The sequence below is a fragment of the Musa acuminata genome, chromosome BXJ3-3 (assembly GCF_036884655.1).
Source record: "Musa acuminata AAA Group cultivar baxijiao chromosome BXJ3-3, Cavendish_Baxijiao_AAA, whole genome shotgun sequence".
Classification (NCBI taxonomy): Eukaryota; Viridiplantae; Streptophyta; class Magnoliopsida; order Zingiberales; family Musaceae; genus Musa; species Musa acuminata.
The window spans coordinates 31,614,119-31,637,037 of NC_088351.1; the positions used below are offsets into that span (position 1 = coordinate 31,614,119).

General features: G+C 37.7%; 3 protein-coding genes and 1 long non-coding RNA gene across 9 annotated transcripts; 2 read left to right on the forward strand and 2 right to left on the reverse strand.

Moving 5' to 3' along the window:
- The first annotated feature begins 329 nt into the window (after positions 1 to 329).
- LOC135633736 (probable sulfate transporter 3.5) lies at positions 330 to 5,458 on the forward strand. Of its 2 annotated transcripts, XM_065143596.1 has the most exons (12): positions 330 to 727; positions 831 to 1,038; positions 1,106 to 1,277; positions 2,109 to 2,174; positions 2,300 to 2,413; positions 2,613 to 2,729; positions 2,834 to 2,960; positions 3,423 to 3,709; positions 3,868 to 4,058; positions 4,145 to 4,227; positions 4,981 to 5,057; positions 5,135 to 5,458. In XM_065143596.1, the coding sequence occupies exons 1-12, from the start codon at positions 415 to 417 to the stop codon at positions 5,282 to 5,284; spliced, it is 1,905 nt and encodes a 634-aa protein (XP_064999668.1). In that variant the 5' UTR covers positions 330 to 414; the 3' UTR covers positions 5,285 to 5,458. The 2 variants fall into 2 exon arrangements, with proteins under 2 accessions (XP_064999668.1, XP_064999669.1); XM_065143597.1 differs by lacking the exons at positions 2,109 to 2,174; positions 2,300 to 2,413.
- LOC135633737 (uncharacterized) lies at positions 3,287 to 7,207 on the reverse strand. Its single transcript, XR_010495108.1, has 2 exons — positions 6,898 to 7,207; positions 3,287 to 4,340 (listed from the first exon to the last, which is right to left on the reverse strand). It is a non-coding gene; the product is annotated as an uncharacterized LOC135633737 (long non-coding RNA).
- A 3,705-nt stretch (positions 7,208 to 10,912) lies between these two features.
- On the forward strand, positions 10,913 to 14,990 carry LOC135634047 (probable sulfate transporter 3.5). The gene is made up of 12 exons (XM_065144182.1): positions 10,913 to 11,296; positions 11,376 to 11,583; positions 11,659 to 11,830; positions 12,930 to 12,995; positions 13,111 to 13,224; positions 13,330 to 13,446; positions 13,527 to 13,653; positions 13,744 to 14,030; positions 14,110 to 14,300; positions 14,380 to 14,462; positions 14,541 to 14,617; positions 14,700 to 14,990. The coding sequence occupies exons 1-12, from the start codon at positions 10,963 to 10,965 to the stop codon at positions 14,853 to 14,855; spliced, it is 1,932 nt and encodes a 643-aa protein (XP_065000254.1). The 5' UTR covers positions 10,913 to 10,962; the 3' UTR covers positions 14,856 to 14,990.
- A 199-nt stretch (positions 14,991 to 15,189) lies between these two features.
- Positions 15,190 to 22,695, reverse strand: LOC135634048 (psbP domain-containing protein 5, chloroplastic-like). Of its 5 annotated transcripts, none has more exons than XM_065144187.1 (12): positions 22,511 to 22,694; positions 22,255 to 22,421; positions 21,898 to 22,018; positions 19,501 to 19,550; positions 19,268 to 19,335; positions 18,948 to 19,046; positions 17,544 to 17,603; positions 17,373 to 17,432; positions 17,179 to 17,233; positions 16,813 to 16,862; positions 15,681 to 15,775; positions 15,190 to 15,551 (listed from the first exon to the last, which is right to left on the reverse strand). In XM_065144187.1, coding segments are annotated over exons 1-12 (912 nt in total). In that variant the 5' UTR covers positions 22,597 to 22,694; the 3' UTR covers positions 15,190 to 15,550. The 5 variants fall into 5 exon arrangements, with proteins under 5 accessions (XP_065000259.1, XP_065000258.1, XP_065000257.1 ...); XM_065144186.1 differs by having other exon boundaries at positions 15,658 to 15,775; XM_065144185.1 differs by having other exon boundaries at positions 15,190 to 15,555; positions 15,658 to 15,775.
- Between the last annotated feature and the right edge of the window lie 224 nt (positions 22,696 to 22,919).

The window sequence follows — 22,919 nt, forward strand, 5'->3', positions numbered from 1 at the left end:
CCGGAACGTACTTCCCCCGCAAAACACCACTCACCGCATGCCATCAACGAACCATCAGAGTGGCTCTCTCGTCCACCGACGGTGAGAGCCACGCATCGTCTGATGTCATCCGACCCGTGATTGCGCCGTGCGACGGGCACACACATGAACTGGCGACTGAGACGTCAATGACGAAGGATCCCCTGACAAGACTTTTCTCATCCCTGAGAGAGATTGCTCGCCATCCTGAGCCTGATAACGTCGCGGTCAGGGAGCTCTTCAGGTGATGCCCGGGGACGGCCTCAGCTCACGATCATCACGGTCCCACGTGTTGTCGATTTATACTCGTACTGCTAGAGGAGATGACACACAAGCTCGATCCCCCTCTTCCCTTGGCGCTTGAGAGACCCGATCACGGTTCGTCGTCTTCTTTCGATGGGAACGTTGGGAGAGCACCGTAACGAGGTGAACTTGGAGAAGAGAGGCTCCTTCTTCAGATCATTCCGGTCCGACCTCAAGGAGACGTTCTTGCCTGACGATCCATTTCGGCATCTGGAGCACCAGTCGGGGTGCGCCGCCGCAGGCAGCTTGGTGAAGTACTTCGTTCCCGTATTGGAGTGGGCACCCAAGTACACCCTCGCCAAGCTTCAGGCCGACCTTCTCGCCGGCATCACCATCGCCAGCCTCGCCGTCCCCCAAGGCATCAGCTACGCCCGTCTCGCCAACCTTCACCCCATCGTTGGTCTCTGTAAGTCCTCTCTCTCTCTCTCTCTCACGAAATGCTAGTTGGATTTCAATGTTACTGCTTTGCACTCATCGGACCGGCATTACCGTGGCTCTTCACATCGCAGATTCGAGCTTTGTGCCGCCACTGGTCTATGTGGTGTTCGGTAGCTCGACGAACTTGGCGGTGGGAAACACGGCCGCGGTCTCTCTGTTTCTTGGGTCTGTCATAGGAAGTGAAATATCGCCGTTGGAGAGCCCGGAACTGTACAAGCATATGTTCTTCAAAGCCGCCTTCTTCACGGGGATCTTCGAAGCCACGTTGGGGATCTTTAGGTGAGAGTATCTATAGACACACATACACACACAAAGAAGCTCTTGCTGAACGAGCGCTTGATCTCAGGCTCGGGATCCTGGTGGAGTTCTTCTCACGGTCGACCATTACCGGGTTCATGGGAGGGACGGCGATAGTAGTCATCATGCAGCAGCTGAAGGGAGTGCTCGGAATGAGACACTTCACCACCAAGACCGATGTGGTCTCTGTTTTGGGTTCCATCATCTCCCACAGGGAGGAGGTTAGTGCGGCGAATCCATCCAGGGATCCAAAGATTCGTTTTTGGGAGGAAGGATTCCGACAAAGAAAGAATCGTTGAATCAGCCGTAATAAAATATAAATTTATATGATTCGACATATTTTATCCAAAAACTTTTTCTTGAGTTAACCCAAATCTCTTTCCATATTTTCTCATATAAAAGCATTAAAATAAATCTCACAAACATTCGAGCTATTTTTCGTCCACATCACACATTAAAATCATAAATCTTTGAGAGATATGTGTATTTAAAGAGCAATTAATCCTTTATTTCTTCAATTCTTATGAACAAAATTTTAATTATCAATCCTAACTTATGGCTTCATATTTAAAGAGAGTAAATAATGGTTTTGCTCAAACTTGTTAAGCTAATAAGATTGGACCGACCATTTGATTCCATGAAGAAAGACTTGGTTGAACTATTGAGTCGATCAGTCAAATCATAAAACATGCTAAAATATAAATATACAAATAATATTATAAAATTTCATTTACATAATAAAATCAAATACAAGGATGAGAGAAGCATTCTTAATAAATAAAAAATAAAGACATTTCGATCTTTTTAAGACTCAAATGTTCTGATTAATTATTCGAGTGGTTAAGAATTCAGTTCTTTAATTTTGTTTATTTAACTGATGAATCCAATTGAAGTTTGAGTTTTAGCATATACTTTTACCTTATGGAATTCACATCTTATGGGGATAAGATGGGAGCGTCGATGTCATTTTCTCGACACTAAACTTCATTAGTTTCCTTAAGTCACCTTATCTTTGGTGTTTCTCTCTCAATTGGTTATCTTTGGTGTTTCAGTGGAGATGGGAGAGTGCGGTTTTTGGGACGTGCTTAGTTATCTTGTTGCTTCTCTGTAGGCATACGGTGAGCGAGGAAATATATAGCCAAATCTACTGTGCTTTTCTTCCTTCCTTCTCTTCATTAATTACTCCATTGACCATCATGATCAGCTTTTCACAGTTGATATATGTTCTTCGTAATCTACACAGAGAGCAAAGGTTCCAAGGTTGTTCTGGTTGCCGGCCATCGCTCCTTTGCTGGTGGTCGTTTTGGGAGGTCTTTTTGCCTATCTTATACATGCCGAAGACCATGGCATCCTTATAGTTAAGTGTTGATCCAAACCATTCCACATATCTGTAATCTTCTTCGTTCTTTTCTCATTTCTTGTAGTTCTTCTATAGATACATGCTGGTGAAGTCTCTTAGAGAAACTTTGAGCTTTCTTGGAAGTTCTCATTTTACTATGTCTATAAATAAACAAAGGTTTGGGCACTTGGTGTGAAGCTGTTCGTGATTCTTGCAGGTTGGCACTGTGAATAAAGGATTAAATCCTATTTCCATATCACATTTGAAGTTCGAGTCTAAATATCACGGTGTTCTCTTGAAAGCAGTCTTGATTTCTGGTTTCCTAGCTCTTTCGGTAAAGTACACGATCATAATGATTTCGGCTTCCTTAAATCTTAATTAGAATTATTGTGCAAGCAAGCACGTTTATTTATTAACCTTTTTATGCTCTTGTTTTAGGAAGGAATAGCAGTTGGAAGAAGTCTGGCAACGATGAAAAATGAACAAGTAGATGGGAACAAAGAGATGATAGCTTTTGGGATGATGAACATCATCGGCTCTTGTTTCTCATGCTATCTCACCACTGGTGAATGCTTCATTCTCGATCTTATTTTCCTCTTATATATAAAATGTTTTTTCATGTGAGATTAGATTTTTCGATAAAGTTTGATATTTTTATACTCACAAAGAAGAAAACTTTGGTATATAAAGAACAATTACGGAAACCAACAATTGTAAACGAAAATTCCAAAATAATTTGGCTCGACATTTCGTAGAAAGAAACCTATATTATTCATTATGTGGAAATAATAAGATACAAAGTCATCTCAGATATATCTATCTTCTTAATGTATTTTATTCCAAAACACACAGGAGTTTTTATAGAATAAAAATCTTAAGATGCATACAATATTTACCAAGCAAATCTGTCCTTGGAATTTTTTTTGTAATCAGAACACTTTACAGTCTGAACAAACAAGAGATATGTTAGATTAATAATGGTTTTTCAAATAAATTTTTGATGAATAATGCAACGCTTATATTACAGGTCCTTTTTCCAGGTCAGCAGTTAACTTCCATGCAGGATGCAAGACGGCGATGTCAAATGTGGTCATGTCAATGTGCATCATGGTGGTGCTGTTGTTCTTGGCACCTCTCTTCAAATACACTCCTCTAGTAGCCCTATCAGCAATCATCATCGTTGCCATGACTGGGCTCATTAAGTTTGAAGAAGCTCACCGCCTTCTCGAGGTGGACAAGTTTGACTTTGTCATTTGCGTGGCAGCTTTCTTTGGTGTCATATTTTTCAGCATGACTGTTGGACTTTTGGCTTCAGTAAGACTCCTATGCACAAGTTAACTTCTCCCTTTCTTGGCTGTTTGATCATAAAGGAATTGATTAAAGACGAATCAATTGGCTGCCCAAACTATTTCTATATCATCATCATCTTTTGTCCATATCAACCATGTTTTCTATATTACCTTCTTGTACAGGTAGGTCTGTCAATACTGAGGGCATTATTATATGTGGCACGACCAACTACTTGCAAGCTCGGAAACATAAAGGGAACTGAAGCTTATTGTGATGTGGAGCAATATCCAGACTCAGTTCTTTTCCCTAACATTTTGATTTTGAAACTGGGTTCTCCTATCTACTATGCAAGCACTGGCTATCTGAGAGAGAGGTAAGGAAAAGATGTCATGGACCTGAGATAGTTGAGGATCTATCAAAGCTTGGTTCAAGCTCATCTCTTGTTTTTACCAAAACTAGGATCTTGAGATGGATAGAAGAGGAAGATGCCATCGCTAGGAAGGGTGAAGTAAATCTGCAGTACCTTATCTTGGACATGAGTGGTAAGTCTCATTTGAATGGCTGCTTACTTTATTCTCCATGATACTTGAAGGGCTTCATACACCATCTTGAAGATGACCTAAGCCGGGCTCTCAGTGATCAGGTGTTGCAATGCCTATCATTTTGAATTTGATCCAGACATTAGAGATGAGGATTAACAATAAGAATATAAAGATGGTCAAACATTTATATAACTTATGTTTTCTTCCAGAACAGTTGAAAGTAAGACCCTTAAACAAAACCAACTGCATGCCTTAGTAAGAGTTTTGCCAATCCTTGATCAAAGTTTCATCCATAAAATGAATGTAAAAAACTTTATAATCATCTAGGTCAAAAAATTAGGATGGAGAAAAAAAATCAGCATACATTAATATAATTGAAAGGGATTTAGCCATCAAAATCCAAGGTCAACTTGCCTCAAATTCTTGACTTAGGGCTGTTTGCTTATGAACTTTTGGATGGGCCAATTTTTGCATATGGACTGGTAGGCATGTAATGTGAGCTACCTTGACACCCAAAAGGAACTTGAACCAAAACGATAGAAAGATGTAAATTTGGTTATTAATCCTTACTGTAGCATTAATGGATTTGTAAATTGTTTAATAGCATATGTTAGAGATTTTAATGGAATGAAAAGAATGATGCAAGCTTTTCATCCTACTTGATTGACAAAAGAAGAATAAACAATTTTGTATGAAAAACACATTTGTACTTGATGGAACTAATCACACAAATTTATGCATGTTCTATGATAGGAGTGACCTCCATTGACAATACTGGAATCAGCATGCTAGCAGAGGTCCATAGATATGTTGACAGAAGAGGAATCAAGGTAAACCTAATCAGTAGAACCTAGTAACTTGTTTACTTTCCATTTACTATAACTAAGCTCTTTACATTGCCTTGCAGATCGCTTTGACAAATCCTAGGATAGAGATTACAGAGAAGTTGAAGTCATCAAAGTATCTTGATCTAATAGGGGAACAAGCTGTATTTCTTTCGGTCAAAGAGGCAGTTGAAGCATGTCATTTCACTGAGTACAAGAATGAATTAGTGTGATGAAACAGAGTTGTTCAGAATACAATCACATAGCAAGTACTCAGATTGCTCTGTATTTTGCTCGCAACAGGAGCTTGTACAATGCTAAATCTGTACCTGACAAGAAAAAACTACCAAAGAGATTTGGCAAGGATTTATTTAATAAGTTCTTCCTTCAAGAAATATTTTCATATACATGCCACTCTAACAGTCCTTATGGGGTTTATTTCTTACCTTCAAGCTAAGTATGGCCAAGGTACATAATACTGTCAAAGAAAACTTCCACAGTAGCTGCTACTGAAACAAAGCTTACTTTGAAGTTTGAACCTTCAAAGCATAAGTATCATGTGAAGAAGCCTCAGAAAGAAGTAGTAACTCATTTTGCACTCCAGCTAAAATTCTTAATTCAGCCTTCAGGACCAGAAAAGTTAGCAGAGTTTACAAATACAAAAAAACTACTTGATAAAGAAGCTTCAAGGAAAATTATGTGGCACTAATCCCGTGACTTTGTTAAGTTAGCAGAGTTTTTGTTGCAAAGAACATTCATGCAATCTTTAATTGTTCCATCTCCTTCTTCATCTCAATCTCACAACTGAATTTAGGTTCACGAATGTACGTTTTAGCTTAAATTGATTGATTATACAGCAAAAAAAAAATCCTAAACAATAACAATAAAAGAAGAGTTCAAGACCCAGCTATACACAGACAGTGGTTACACATCCTTGCAAAAGGTACAGTATAAGTGCCTATTGTTCTTTTTCAAATCCTCCTTAGGGTTCACTAGTGTGTCGCAATAAAATGCTAAAGTAAAACTGAAACTAATCATCGACAACAAGAGCCACACTAAAAATGTTGACTATGGAGGTCACATTAGATGCTTATCAGAACTGCGTAGACACACAACCACCTTGTAAGTTACCAGATTTAGGAGATACAAATAATTGTACACTGAAACAAATTTCTACTAAATTCATTTGAAGATGTAAATGTTCATAATAAGTACAAAATTTCCAGAACAGGCATCATCCTTCTGTGTATTTGTAGAAAAAATACAGCCATTTAGCTTTCCAACAAGTTTTCAATTTCAGCTTTTCAGAGAAACACGATGTTTCAGCATGAAACTATTGGGTTGGAAGTGGCAGTCAATACAACTAACATATGAAACAAAATTTCAGCAAAGTAACTTATTTCAAGGAAAGAAGATTAATTTAGACAATTGCTAATGTGTGTGTTGGTTAACCAATCATGTAACTTTCTTTTCCTTTTCTGTATGATTATTATTCTTCCTTCTTCCTTAAACATTTTTTTTATTTTCCTTAAAACTAATTCAGAAAACTGCTAAAGCTCCATGATCCTATCTCTTTGATATTTTCCTCCTTTCTTCCAAATACATCATTTCGGATTCATCTCCACCATCCGTTACTACATGTTCTAGCAATCATGTCAATTTGCGAAACGTCTCATGATCTCCCCATATGCAATAACTAGGGTCTCTACTTATCAAGTATGACCATTCAAGAAGAAATGACTGGGACCCTTCGATCAAGCATTCAGGGCAAAGCCTCATTTCATCAAACAGAAAAATGATGATAATAACACTGCGAAACTCGATCGCAATCCATTAAATTTCCTACCTTGCTTGGCAAGAACCCGACTTCCTCAATAAGATCCCGCGATTCGGTGGAGTCAGATCGCACCTCCTGCTCGAAAGACTTAGATCGAAAGAAGGACGGTCCGAGGCGGTTTTAGAGCTCCCAGTCCTGCTCCGCTTGCACAGTTATATGAGGGCACCACAACGCTCGGCAAACCTCCGGACTTCCTCCTTCTGGCCGCCATATTCTTTGGGCTGCTGCCTCGGCAACCACCCTAAGAACTCGAGCGAGCGGAAGAGATCACGAGCAACTCATCCTCCGAGAGAACTACTGCGCCTGCGAGAAACGCAGGCGTCGGTGTAGCGGACATACCCGGAACCCGATGCGGATCCGACCCGTATCTTATCGTACAGCGACTACTAAGATTTTGCCATCCTCTTTAAAGTATTATCTAATTTATTTTGACATAATACACCATTATTTGATTTTTTATTTAGCAATTTTATTTTTCTTATTTCTGTGATAATTCATATTTTTGGTCCTTCAAATATAATTTATAATTTATCTTTTAAATATATTTTTATAATATAAATAGATCGATCTTCCTTATATTGTTACTTAATAATATAAATTAGATATCGACTTTTAGATTTCATCATAAATTTAATTGATTGCTTTCAATTATATAAATTAATAGTTTAAATCATACTTAAAAGTAGGGTATTTCTTAACTTTTGTATAGAAATAATTATATTTCAAATTATAGTCTCTGAAATATCAAATGTATCTCTGTTCACTATTCCTATATTCAATTAGGTTCGTATTCACATTTTATCTATTTTTTGGATGTCTTTTCTATCCTTAACAATTAAAAAAAAATGATTCAAGATAATTTATAATAAATAAACAGAAAAAATTAGGTATTCAAGATATTCACTATTTTAATACTTGAACACTTTTGTCACTATATGGAATATTATTGTCCGAGTCAAACACCCCCTAACCTACCCCTAAAATATTATGCATTCAGCTAATGCCTCTTGATCTTGACCCTCTTTCTCAATGCTATAGATCATCTCTAGATTGGTTTCTTCCATTTGATTGGGGATGGTTAATATCTCATGTAATGATTTTTGATACTCTTTATTTTACTTAAATTGACTTTTGTAAATCTTGATTTCATGAATTTTTATGCTCCTACTAGCTCTTTGATTTTAAATGGTCATTACAATTTAGATATATTGAATACATTGCTTGATGGTGATATTATTTTAGCAGACATTATGAAATTGAAAATAATATTCTCATGTCTTAACATCCTCATTCTATTTTGACTTATCCGTGGATCAAATGATAAATTTCTTGAAAATAATATTCTTTTTACGTTTAATATTTTAATTTTTATCCTTGTCTTGTTTTTTGTTTCGACTACTTATTCTATCATACGTCAATACTTTTCCCCGATACGATCTCCACCCAAATGTTACAATAATTATATCGACTATCAAAATATAAAATAATAGGTTGATAAAATTCTCAGAGGCCATCCATTACTGTTGTTAATAAAACAAGGGTAGAAATAGTAACAAGCTGTGGGTTTTATTACTCTATTATATTTTTTTGGTTTTATAGATAGATATGTTACTACTACATTGTTAAATGGAGGGAGAAGCATAGAGTAATAGAACAGAGGTATAGTTTGTTTTTATTGATCAACAAATACAAAATTGTACATGAACAATCTAAAGGCAAATTATAATTAGAAAACAAATTCTCTAAGTAATCAAACTTTGAGTTTTACCATAGACTAATACACATCATTATTAATAAAATTCAAACAAAATGATCATAACATACTATGATTTGACGTTAATCTTGTTGACTTATCATTCATGTGTATGAGATGAAAAAAGATGGACCACTAAGGATTGAAAGAGTTAGATACTTGGAAGCTTAATTTTTTGGTTGAATTGATGATCTTATTTTTTAGAAGTAATAAGGCGTGATTGGAAATATATAGAAGATGATCCGATGAGCATAATAAACTTTAGCAAAACTTAAAGATTTATCGATCTGACTAAGAACAATTCAATAATCAATATCTTGATCATCTTAGTGAACATTTCCCAGACTGTGATCTTCAAGTCTTCACAAGCTTACGGATTCACACGTCGACTTTACGTGCAAATGTGAAACCTTACCTCACCGCTTAAGTGGGATGCACTGTCGAGGAGGGCGTAATTGGTTTGGTGCAAAGATCTGTGCTTAACCGAGGAAGGCACATTCGTGAGGGCCTCACTAAGTAATCATGCGGCAAATCCACCTTTGGAAGCTCTTAAAGAGCTTTTAAAAAGCATGTGAAAAGCCTTCCAATCAAAATCTAGGCATATATTTCTTCCTTCCCATGTCTTGTCTTCCAAAGTGGACAGGCAACAAAGGAACATCACAGATCTGCTTTCACTTGTTGATTATGTTGGGGTATTTCAACCGTGGTCTATTCTCTCCTCCATCACGAAGTTGAGATATAGAATCTTGGAGAAGAAGGTCTTTTCCTTCCAAGTGATTTGGAGTTTATGGAGAAAGTATAATCATGATTGCAGCGATTTCAGTGGATATATGTTTATGATCTGGATAGGCTCTAATCAGATAGGTCGACACAGTCTTTTTCTTTAAGATAAAGCAATCGTTAATGCCAGAAGGAGAACAAGAATCCAAGCTTTAACTTTGCTTCTCCATATATTCCTACTGCTGGCCTCTCAATAAAAATTTGTTTGGGTGGCAAGTTGGATCTTCTCACTTTTTCTTGCGTGCAGCAGTTTGGCTCTTCCCATGCATGTTGAACATGCTTGAAAGACTTTACTTGGTCTAAGCTCTTGGCCCGTTTTCATCCGAAAAGCCAACTAGAATTCTTGCGAGTTCATGTGATAGTTCCTTTAGGATTTCATATACAGCCCTTCGTAAAGCATTTTATTTCATGCATGCTTTAGGAACACTGATATGGTTCTGTGACTACCTGAATACTCTTCTTCAGTATGTGTACTGCAGATGGTATATAACACACACACGTTCTCAGTATGTTCTTCTTAGATACACTCAACCTGTATAAGTGCTCGAGTGGTAACTCATAATCGCATGCAGTTTCCATGTCCACTGCCTCCGACAAAGCTGCCTATGATGGCAGTCCACTTATATCCCATCATCTTTGACCTCATCATATTATTCTATGGATCTTTGTTTGTTGCCGAATGCAAAGCCGATCTCTTTATTCCTAATGGATATTAACCATACACGTAATCCGGGTTATTATATGTGAGTTTTATCCTTCCAAATCGGAGAGCATATAGGATTCTTATTCCACATAGGTTTCATGTGTCCCTCCGAATCTATTTACTGTGTCTGTTCTTTTATGCTATTCTGAAGTGACGCAAAACTTAACCCACCAAATAAAAAGGAAAGCCTTGGCTATTGACCTACTGATTCTTGTGTTATCAAAGAAATATAAGATCTATCATGAAAGCTAATTGGATTGTTCTGAAAGGATTCATTTCCTTTGAATTTTTCTTCTATGTTGCATGCACATCTGGTGAGATTTTTATTAGAATTTTTTGTTCTTAAATAATAAAAAGAAGGAAAGCCTAACTCGCAACTTAAGTCACGACCGAATGCGGCGCATGCGGATGCGGATGCGAATGCAGCAGGCGGGCATGAGATCCATAACGCATGCCTCTAATCATCCTCAATAAGTACCGAATTAAGGGTACGTATATATGGAATCTAATACTTCTTTACCAAATTAAGAATAAGTACATATGTAACCGAATACTTCTTCTGGAAGTTCTTATTCGTCTTTCCATTGAACTATCCAATTTAAGATCAATTAGCGGTGTCCAGGCTGCGAGAATTCCTGAGGTGGACCTCACCAACCCATAACTTTTTTGCATTGCTACCATCAATACCCAATCCCACAACAATCTTCTCACCCACTCCCACCGCACCCATACTTTCTCTTTCTCTCTCTCTATATATAGAGCAATATCTGACCTCTCTCTTTGTAGCAGCACCTTTTTTCCTTCTCTTCTTTCCTGACTCTCTCAGTCTTTGGTTAAGATGGAAATGTTGGAACTGCCGCAGCAGCAGCAGCAGCACCACCGCAAGAAAGTGAATCTCACCAACCCAAGATCGTCCTTCGCGTCGTTCCGATCCGATCTCAAGGAGACGTTCTTGCCGGACGACCCGTTCCGCCAACTGAAGCACCAGTCGGGTTGCGCCGCCGCATGCAGCCTGGCGAAGTACTTGGTACCCATGCTAGAATGGGCTCCGAGATACACCCTCGCCAAGTTCCGGTCGGACCTCCTGGCCGGCATCACCATCGCCACCCTCGCCATCCCGCAGGGCATCAGTTACGCCCGTCTCGCCAACCTTCCTCCCGTCGTCGGCCTCTGTAAGTAGTGGACTTCCGCTGGTGGCACCAACAGAGAGTACCGATGCGACACTCATATACGTCTATGTTTGCGTCACAGATGTGAGCTTCGTGCCACCGCTGATCTACGGCATATTCGGTAGCTCCATGAACTTGGCGGTCGGAAACGTAGCGTCAGTCTCGCTGTTACTGGCTTCGATGATAGGAAGTCAGGTTTCGGCCATCGAGAACCCGGACCTATACATGAATCTGTTCTTCACCGCAGCCTTCTTCACCGGGGTCTTTGAAGTGGCTCTGGGGATCTTCAGGTAAGGATGGTAATGTCTTCGGCCGTGGAATTTATACCAACTCGAGAGAGCTCTGAGATGAATGATCGACCGCAGGCTGGGGATACTGGTGGACTTCTTATCGCGTTCGACCATCACCGGTTTCATGGGGGGAACGGCGATCATAGTCATCATGCAGCAGCTCAAGGGAGTGCTTGGATTGAAACACTTCACCACCAAGACTGATGTCGTCTCAGTGTTGCACTTCGTTTTCTCCCACACAAGCGAGGTCAGTAGATTCATCTCGCAGATCCTATTTAGACTCTCTGTTGATCTTAATGTTATGTATGTGGTGTCTTCAAATTCTAAATAGATCGAATGGTTAGATTCACGGGGTTATGGGAAAAAATAATGAGAATCTCTTTAATGGAGATTAATAGAGAAGAATCGAATAGAAGGAACTCCTCCCTCCTTTTCTCTTGTTTGAAATCCAATCTAACAAATGTATTAGTCCTATCAATTCATTCTAATCAAAATCAGGTTACAATTGAGAACCGAATGATCATATCACCTACCCTAACTAATATAGTGAGAGTTGATTAAGCCACACAAGAGAATATTTATGCATGAGAAGAGACTGAAAAGAGGATTAAATAAATGATCTCATGTAGTATCATAATCATTCTAGATTGAATCTTATACATTAAGTGAAAGAAACATATTCTATCTTCACATACCAAAAATCTTAATTTTAATCACTATATTATCATGGTCTATAATTATTTACATTTAAGGATCTGGACACACCATTCAAAGTATCTGTCACACACCATTCAAGGTATCTGTCAACATATCAAATTTGGAATGATGAGTTGTCAATGCTCCCAAAACCATAAATATAATTTAATTTTTTTCAAAATAAAAGAAGAATATTTGTTGTCGTAGTGTTTCAGTATTCATGATGATACGGATAGATTTAGCTAATGCTGCTTAATAGAATTGAATTAACTGACATAAGCAAAAATAAATCTTGGGGTATTTTACATTAAAAAAAATTATTATTAGGTTTTTAATCTATAATTGATTTTTATCTCACGATATCTTTTCCTTATCAACCTGACAAAAATACTCCTTTGCTTTCTACCAAATATCTTTGACCTTTGTCATCGCTCGTCCATCGTTGCCTTCACCCATGATCATCATAGTTGTCGTCCTATACTCCCATTTAGGTAAAATATCCTAAATCTTTATTATTGGAGCTCATGATTAATTATAGATCCTCTTAGCCAAAAGTAGAATAAACTTTTTCGTTTTCTTCTCACTTTATTTCTGTACTTATTTTAATTTGTTTTTAGGACATTGGCTAACTTTTGCCTCTATATTCTCAGTGGAGATGGGAGAGTGTGCTCGTTGGGGTATGCTTTATCGGCTTGTTGTTTCTGAGCAAGTATGTGGTAAGTGGGCACTTCTCAGTGTATAGTGTTCTTTATTCCTTTTTCCTTTCTTTCATTCTTTATTACTTTTACTGTCACATTTTTTTTGTGTAATTTTTTTTTCGGATTTATACAGAAAGCAAAAGTTCCAAGATTGTTTTGGGTGCCAGCTATTGCTCCATTGCTGGTGGTCGTATTAGGAGGTGTTTTTGCTTATCTTGTGCATGGGGAGGAACATGGAATCCATATAGTTAAGTGTCGTTCTTAATTGCTTTGATTAAAGTATACGTGTTTTTTATGGTATATACGAAGTATAATGATCTGAAACTAGATATATAATATGTGATTCTTGCAGGTTGGTCCCTTGAAGAAAGGGCTGAACCCTATTTCCATGACACATTTGAAGTTTCACTCTGAATACTTCAGTGTTCTTCTGAAAGCAGGCTTGGTTACTGGTTTCCTTGCACTATCGGTAAAAGGACAAGATAACAATGATTCTGTGTTTTACGTACTTTTCTTCTCAGGTTTTGACCATTCACCAGCTTATTTCAGGAAGGAATAGCAGTCGGAAGGAGTCTGGCAATGCTAAAAAATGAACAAATTGATGGGAACAAAGAGATGATAGCCTTTGGGATGATGAACATTGTTGGGTCTTGGTTTTCTTGCTATCTAACAACTGGTAAATCCTTTTATCCTCATATGTTTATAGGTCTTCACATAGATACACCATCTAAAATATATGTTCCTTGAATTCGTACCTTTCGTACAGGTCCTTTTTCCAAGTCAGCGGTCAACTTCGATGCAGGATGTAAGACTGCAATGTCCAATGTGATCATGTCGATCTGCATGATGCTAGTTTTGTTGTTCTTAGCGCCTCTCTTCAAGTACACCCCGCTGGTGTCTTTATCAGCGATCATCACTGTCGCCATGATTGGCTTGATCGAGTATGAAAAGGCTCATCATCTGTTCAAGGTGGACAAGTTTGACTTCGTCATTTGCATGGCTGCTTTCTTTGGCGTCATATTTTTCAGCATGATCATTGGTCTTATGGTTTCAGTAAGTACCCAATGCAATCTCATTTCTTTCTTTTAGAAACAGTGAATCATCTTCTTCTTTGCTAAGCCATGTTGAGCAGGTGGGCTTGTCGGTGATAAGAGCGCTCCTGTATGTGGCGAGGCCAAACACTTGCAAGCTTGGGAACATAGCAGGGACTGACATGTATCGTGACATAGAGCAATATCCAGACTGTGTTGGCATTCCCAACATGCTCGTCTTAAAGATGAGTTCACCTCTCTACTATGCAAATGCCAGCTATTCCAGAGAGAGGTAAACATAAAGCCTTGACCTTGTCTTCAACTTGTTTACGCTGATGATAGCTGATCTCTTCTTTTCGTTATGAGAGTAGGATCTTAAGATGGATAGAAACAGAAGAGAGCATTGCCAACAAGAATGGGGAGGAGTTGCATTATCTTATTCTTGACTTGGGTGGTAAGTCACAGTTGCTTTGGATCCATTCTTGGTGTGATCTTATTGGCTTTTAGGCTGAATTAATTTGGTATGTTCTAGGAGTAACAACCATCGATAATACTGGGATTGGCATGCTACAAGAGGTCTACAGGAACCTTGAGAGAAGACAGATCAGGGTAGGGTTACAAGCACTGACACCAGAAAGGCATGCAAATTTCTTGTTCACTGAAGGGATGCTGTTTGCACTTTGTTTTGCAGGTGGTGTTAGCAAATCCCAGGCTGCAGGTTGCAGAGAAGTTGGTATTGGCAAAGTACATTGAACTGATAGGAGAAGAGTGGGTCTTTCTTTCGGTGAATGAGGCAGTCTCTGCATGCCATTTTTCCCTACAGGAATCAAGGACCATAGATCCATAAGGCTTCTTACTCATATCAAAAGGATGATTCTTATGCAAATAACACTATCACTCTGTATTGTGATAAAACTAACACATCAGGATAGCCGTAAAAGTGTATCAGTGTATGACATTTCTCCAATTGCTGTTCAAATTTTGGTGGGTGATTCAGTTTATTGGTCAATAGGAGTGAGGTTTCCACAATGTTATTACCGAGCTATAAACCTGTTCTTGAGATAATCCAAGGTTAAGAATGTTTTTTCAAGTCTAATCGGACTCTGACAACGAAACAATCCAATTAAATTTTTGGGAAGATATAAGATGCCCAAGAATTTATCATATCACACAATTTCAGATTGAAAATGAAGAGGACCTCATCATAAAAGATATCATGCAAGACTGTTGAGGAACAATAAACTTCAACAATAGAAGCTCCAGAAATTGATTGAAGCAAATAAATATCTCGAATTATGCAACAGACTCGATAAAAGAAAAGAAAAGAAAATCTGGAACCGTTCACTGCTCCATATCATCCATGATTCTTCTTGCACTCTTGTCATGGTTGGCATCGCCGAAACGAACAAGTCCAGTAGTCTGCCAATGAGTTAACTTGTTACTTCTAAAATAAAGCATGATGACCAAATAGTTGGCGGAACAAAGGATGATATTTCTCCTTCTTCGTAAAGACCAATTTTCGTCAACCGCTCAAATTCTACATCTACCTGGACAATAGGAAGTGAAAAGTCATTAGCCGAGGGAAAAAAAGATATGCATCTAAGGACAATGCAAATTATTTCCCCTTCATAGGAGATAAATCTGTATACCAAAGTATAAGAAACACTGTTACCAAAATCTCCAAGGATCCTTGTATGGAGGAACATAATTCTCTGTAGGAGGAAGAAGGCGAAAAGATGCCACAGTTTTTTGTAGAAAAGGACCCAACTGCATCAGATCCAAATGTTCAGTGGTTAGGAGCTTGAGAAAATTCTACCTGCAACCTATCGGTTGCATCAAGTGAATAATAACATCAATTGGTCAAATGTCAACAGCATAATATGAATACTGCATTCATTCTCCGATAGGACACGCTTCAGGTTCTAGACATAAACACAACTTTAGTTTTCACAATATGTGATACTAATAGGCAGGAGCCGCAGGACAACCATCAAACTAATAAATTTGTTTTGTTGTTAGATGGATGTCTATATACATTCTCTGCTCATAACAAACAGAATATTATAAGAAACACCCACCATATGTTTGAAGAAATTTTGGCATGCAAACAATTCATGAGATTATGAGGTCCAGGTTTCTATTGATCTCTGTCACTTTGCCTTTATTAGGCATCATTATTTAGCATAATCAGGTTTGGAGGCATCATTATTGATCACTGTCACTTTGCCTTTATTACTGCAAGTCCTTCGAAGTACCTCTTATAGCTCACATCTGGATCAGTTGAAGTCTATTCCTCGTTCACAAACAAAATAACTATCAATGTTTTCTCCAATTATATTCACCATATTTTTGCCATCCTCTTCACCAATCACTCATACTAACTGCTATTGATATATTACTGAAAATTTCGAAGCGCTCATCATAACTTGCGTCTAGGTTAGTTGATGACCGCCCCTCCATCTGTCTTTCTGTGTCATCATGCAACCATCATAATTTAACTTGAAAAGATTCATAATCAGTACATCTATTTGACTTTGTTACTGTAGTTACTTGTTCAATTTTCTTCTTCAATAGAATCAGAACAAGCAACCTTTAGTAAATTAAACTTTGCATGGCAGGGTATATGTTGTCAAAATATCAAGCTGCATTTGCAGTTGAGAGACAATTTGATTCAATCAATTTAGTAGGAGCATGAATATTGTTTGCTAACGTCAGAACTATGACTATGGCTCGAATTAAAAATCACAGTTAAGAACTCTGCAGATCTCATAGAGCACAAGTATTAATGCAAGTGAGCAACTTACATATTCCCACTGCTTGCTAAGAGTTGATGCATTCAAAGAGTACAAATAGCCTGGGAAAGGGAAACAGGATGTCATTTACAATTGAAAACAAAGTGCCATGAGATATACTTAGAATGAAGCACTTCCTGAAATACAAAGCTCTTAAAGAACAGGTCGGCTACACCTATGCACTTTTTGTACTTATTTATTGCTCAAAGAAGGTTAAAATGAGCAGAAGCACATTCCAAAAAAACTGAATAAAGAAAGTAGTCAAATGTCTAGCATATTATTAAGCTCAAAGCACATCCAGCAGGCAATGGTTAACATATACAGTTAGAAGAAACATGAATACTCAAATAGCCTTGTCAGAAGGACAATGATTAATACCATCTCGCTCAGCAGTTGAGGCCACGTTGTGCCTAAAAAGATTTGGTTCTTGTGCCTGAGAAAATATCAGTAATCAAGATTAGCACATAAAATCTCAAAAGTACAAGAACTTGAAGGAAATTAACTGATTGAATGATAAAAGTTATGAAAAGAGGAGGAACATGTATTTTCATTCCAAATATATAAGTACTCACAGATTTTGTCGGTGATTTACGTATAAGATACTCATAATACCAGTACGGTTCACCACCAACCTGCATAAAATGACAAGATAGGTTGACATCATTATTAATCATAGAAACAGTAGGGCTTTAAGAACAAAGAGAAAATCAGAGGCATGTCTAGTAAACTCAGACTCAGCTTACATCAAGGGAATGTGAATCAAGAACAGAACTCTCAGCCATGCGCTGACCACTTGTTACACGCTGCAAAAGAATAGGTTTAATATCAAATAATAAACACCAGGAGAATGCAATCAGTATTTGAAGTTTGAACTCAATGTAAAAAAGAGTAAGGCATGCCTATGTTTCATTAAGATAACATAAAAAACAATAGCTAATGCACCTAAAGGTGTATCTTATATACGTCTATCCTAACAAAATATCATTAGTTTCTACTAATCCAGTTGAATGTTGAGAAATATACCGGCAGTGGGCCCAAAATTTTAACCATTTTGGGGGCCATGGCTCAACTATAAAAAGTAATATTCCATATAACACATAACCTAAGTTACAAAGGATCTCCAAGAAACTAGAAATATTATAATAGGCTTAATCTAACCACAGTAAACTTTCAAGTTCAATTGTCTTTTATGTGCTAGAGAATATATGAAACTTGACTCAAGACCTTATCATACTATTTCTGTTCTTTAAAGGAAATATGATTTGGACTCTTAACCACAAGAGTTTTTGGTCAAACAACTATCCTGCATAGTGCAAGCACTATGTTGCATATGAGTTGTCAATATGCACCTGCTAAGATAAGTAGTTGTTATGTCTATAAAAAACACAATAACTAACCAATATTACACCACCCGTGTGATGGCCAAACAAGTAATTTTACTTTTGGTGCAGTGATTAGCATCTTCTTCATGCAAGAAAAGATTGTCATCCTATGTTAGTGCAAGCATTTTGATATTTACGTGGCAAAACATTCACATTAGTAAAAGGCGAGCCTTAGTGCTATGGAAGGATTGCTCCATTTTACCTGGGATACTAGAAGTTGAGTCATGGAAGTAACCAATTGGTTGCAAGCTGTGCACAAATACCCTCCTATAGATCCTATATTCATAGCAGCCTCATGCACTAGGCTCTCCTTTCTTATATCAGACTTCTTGTAAGAGATGTTACTACAACTACACATTCAATCTTAGTGATCAATGGCCTGAAGTTAGGTGAATGAATTAAATAGATTTTAAGCTCGGAGAATATCATCATAAGTCTTTATATATAAACATATAGATATACATATACACACATCAAATGCAAGAGAATATTGAATAAGCAGGAGTGGGAGTATGTTTGGACAAGCCAGTTCACTTAAACAACTATTTAAAAGGAAAAAGGAAATACAACCATTTGGTAGCTTTAAAATGCTCACAAGCATCCATTCTGGCTCAACGTCTACAGTAATAGCATTGTAAGAATTACATCTGGCATGAAATCAATTTTTTAACAAGGAATGTATAGAAAAAAAGACTACAGGAAGAAAAAGAACAGAAAGTTCATGTAAGCTTCAACAGCTGATAAAAAAAGGGAGCAAGTGACTACCAGTGCAGTCTTGTCAGATAAAACAGAATCAGCAACATCTTTTGCCTTCCAGGCACTCTTGTCATTTGAAGTTAGGAAGCGTGGATTGGGAGGGCCAATCTGCAACAAGGATGTCAAGAGTAAAGATCAAACCAATGAGTTGGATAGGCATCTGATCGACTTAAGGGATATCCTCAAGCAAAACATGACCACAAAAATCCTTGACACAGATTGGTGCAACTGGGAAAACAGGAATTTGTGTTTAGGTGAAGAATAAGAATAAATCACATTTTTAAATTGCTTAAAGTTTGTTCACTGCTTGTATAGTCAATTAAAGTTACCGAGACAGAGATGACCAGGTTATTGATCATGTCGACACGCTCAGACACAATGCGTTGCCGTGCATCAGCTGTATAACAATGCAGTCATTAAAGATTAGTCACTTGTGCTAATTATTAAAAAATTTGAAAAACAAACGGGCTTCTTACTGAAGTAATAAAGAATTGTAAGTGGCTGGCTGGTACCCAACAGTTCCAAAGAAGAACCTAAAACAAAAGTGCAATATATTACTCACGTGATAGTGGTGCAGCAGACGAGTATCGTTCTGGCTTTCTGGATTCTACCCTTCAAAATGATTAGAATGTTATGGAAGCTTTATGGATATTTTACATGTACTTAAAAATGAGTTGTTGTTAATGGTAAAAATCAAATGCTGCAAAGGCAATTAATTTCAGGAGAAAAGAATTAGTAACATATTTGATGACACTTTAAATTAAAGTGACACTTCCTGAAGGAGCAGCAAAGCATATCGATCCAAGGTGTTTCTTCATAGGTAAAGAGAAACTATTCAGTCCATCTAAACTTAGGTAGAACCAACAGATATGATGGAAAAATTCTTGTTAATCTAGGTGGCCAGCTAAATAAAACAATATATAATACTTTATAGCTTGCAAGGAACAGGATCTAGAAAATCAGATATCACTACTTGGCAGATAAAAATTGAAGAAAGAAAGAATTTACAGAAAGCAGCACATCGAAATTGGCTTAGCAATTCATTGCAGATAGTGAGTGGATGATTCACCAAACAAGAAGGGTTGAGCTGGAGATGCAAAATACACATCTAGAATATTGTAGATGTTGTTTTCCGCTGTAAACAGAAGATTTGAAGCTTAAATAATAAATGACATCATTGACTAGTAGGAAAACCATTCAAATTCCTACTTGATTGATTTGATCAAGCTACTTAATCTGATTTGATAATGCTTGCCCGAGCAACTTGAGAATAAGCAAGATTTTGTATATGCTACTGGTTTCACAATTCATGAAATTTTGCATGGTTCCATGAACTATACTTAATAAACTTACACATGATCTAGATTCATGCCAAATCCATAATCCTTAATAATTTGACAAGGTGAATAAAATGCAATTAATTAATTTTATCATATAAAAGCATATATGATAAAAATAAAATATAAGATAGAAGAGATAGAGTCATGAAAGGTTTGCATGAAATGGTGGAAAGCCATGTAATACAATTTATTATATTTTAGCGGATATTAACCTTTGAAGTGCTAATAAAGGTGAAATTAGACAGTTAGACACATGGCATTCCTGAGACCTTAAAACTTATAGAAAAAGTATTGTTTTCTCATTTTTAGTTTTGCTGAAATTCAATTAAAAAGATTGCTAATTCTTGTTTAGCACGCATGTCCGTGCCATCTCAATTGGCTCAGAATAGTTTGTGTTCAGCCGATACACGTCTTGCATATTCCTCCAATGCAATACTCTCCACTTTGTCAAAGGCCCCCCACCTCTGCAGTGCCTACTTTTGATGCTGAAACTCTTTTAAGAGCAGCCCACTGACCAGCTAATGTGGGGTCTGAGAAGAGACAACAGATGCAGTCTTACCTTTGAACCCTAGTAAATCAGGTCACAAAGGAGCAACCATTAGTGAAACTAAGTGCGCCCTCTAAATTTGTTGTTGATAAACCTCTGGCTGCCTGGAAGAATTTTTATTCAGGTTACAGAGGTGTTGAGCCTCATTGCTAATTTTTTTATTGCAAGGGCAGTCATTGATTTGAACTGTTTTCTGTTCAGTTATTATACCATTCAATGATCTCCCAGAATTGCCTCCACACCTGGTTCAGGATCTATTACATATACATTCATCAAACTGTCCAATACGAACTGTAGTATGTCCAATAGTAAATGCTTGAGTTTCCAATTTTGCATTCATGATGCCATCAAATCAAATATGCAACTAAATGAGAAGAATCAAAACCTCAAAGAAATGGAAGTTAAGATGAATAAGAAATTGGAAAGAAAGCAAAGAAAATGAAGAGAAATGTGCTTTTTATGGTTCATAAGGAATTTTGTATACTTAAAGTGGAATGTACACGCAATAAGTAAACCAATTTAGTGAATTATCTACATCTGTTTTCAATAATTCCTTTAGTATTATATGCTGAAACTTCAACATGACAAAATCCGATCAGTCATAGGGTGTTCAGAAATATAACCAAGCAACAAACAAAAAGAAGAGGGAAGATGGTCCACATGATTGTTTGGGAATTACTAGATAAAACTTCTGACGATGCTACGCTTCCTCCATCAAATTAAATGTTAAAAAAAATGAGGCATTAAGTATTAGTAGATTGCAAATCTCCGACCATGATCAGGAGCTAGTATATGCATGTGTCTTATGTCAAGATACATACTATTTTATATACAAAACAAATATTTAATAATATGATTCAATTAGTAGAAAGATATTACTTGATTAGATGCTATTGCTTGATTCAGAAGTACTAGAAGGATCACCAATCAGATGCTATTGTTCGATACAGAACAGCAACTTAGGATTTTTTTTTAAAATTACCAATATATATAACTCATAGATGGGAAGTGAACTATAAAGTGATGTAGCAGAAGAAGTATAGACATATAAAAGATTCACCCAAGGAAGTACCATTTGAAAGCAAACTTCTTAGCTGGCAATTTGACAGGGTAAAGGAAAGAATACGCATTTATGTCATCAACCAGTAAATCCATCTTCACATCTTCATCTAATTCGACAGAGGCACGCAAATCTACAGAGACGCAACAAATATAAGTAGAAAAGAAAATTCAAGTAGAACAAGTGATGGCTCAGCAAGTTAATGTAAATATATTCTTCGGAAGCAAAATTAAAGGAAAACCATTTGGTTCCGTCAATAACAACTTCGATATGACGTTGTCAGACTTCAAATTGTATCTTTTGCTGGATGTGTAACTCAACATAAATCCATTAGAAAACGGGCAGTCAAGAAGGACGGGAATATCTTACCAGAAATCGGAAGAATGAGAGCAAAGGAAGACGAGAGGCCCGAGAGCAATAAATTCCTCCTGCGAAAGCTGTTCATCGAAGTCGGCGTAGTGCAATGACAACAGACGACAGGAGCGCTTGCCTTCCCATTTCGACGTTTCCTCCTCGGACCACTGCGACTTCCATCTCTGCGTAGGTGAAAGCCAACAACAGAGTCAGACAGCACCACATCAGAGGCAAAGGTGGGGGAAGCGCCCTAATTCGATCTCGAACGCACCGAGCGATGAGGAAACGCGGGGGAATAGGCGAGTACGAATTGGTGAGGGAGGAAGGAGGCGAGAGAAGAGCCGCCACCGCGGCCATTGCTTCCAACAAGCGATGCGCTTTCCTCTCTCTCGGTGGCTGTCGTGTGTGTTATCCGAAAGGTATGGCCGTCGGAAGGCAGGGAGGCGAAGGGCCCAGCCATCGTTTTATTATTATTATCATTATTATACTATATCTTATAATATCAACGGTTGAGATGATGATGATGACGATAATTATAATCATAATAAATAATAAGGAGAGGAAGACGCCCGCATAATTCGTATGCCCCCAACATGGCTTTCGGTGGTTCCCTCCTTCTCCATTGGACGGACGCCACGCGTGACGATGGTTGTAGGATAGTGCGTACGTAGAAACCAGTG

Coding starts and splice junctions, on each gene's coding strand:
- LOC135634048 (XM_065144186.1), bottom strand. CDS start 22,596: ATGGCCGCGGTGGCGGCTCTTCTCTCGCCTCCTTCCTCCCTCACCAAT. Junction 19,336..19,500: donor GTCTGCTGCACCACTATCAC/GTGAGTAATATA, acceptor ATTGTTATACAG/CTGATGCACGGCAACGCATT. Junction 15,776..16,812: donor TTAGCAAGCAGTGGGAATAT/GTAAGTTGCTCA, acceptor GATCTGATGCAG/TTGGGTCCTTTTCTACAAAA.
- LOC135634047 (XM_065144182.1), top strand. CDS start 10,963: ATGGAAATGTTGGAACTGCCGCAGCAGCAGCAGCAGCACCACCGCAAG. Junction 13,225..13,329: donor AGGAACATGGAATCCATATA/GTTAAGTGTCGT, acceptor TGATTCTTGCAG/GTTGGTCCCTTGAAGAAAGG. Junction 14,463..14,540: donor TCTTATTCTTGACTTGGGTG/GTAAGTCACAGT, acceptor GGTATGTTCTAG/GAGTAACAACCATCGATAAT.
- LOC135633736 (XM_065143596.1), top strand. CDS start 415: ATGGGAACGTTGGGAGAGCACCGTAACGAGGTGAACTTGGAGAAGAGA. Junction 728..830: donor TCACCCCATCGTTGGTCTCT/GTAAGTCCTCTC, acceptor TTCACATCGCAG/ATTCGAGCTTTGTGCCGCCA. Junction 3,710..3,867: donor CTGTTGGACTTTTGGCTTCA/GTAAGACTCCTA, acceptor CTTCTTGTACAG/GTAGGTCTGTCAATACTGAG.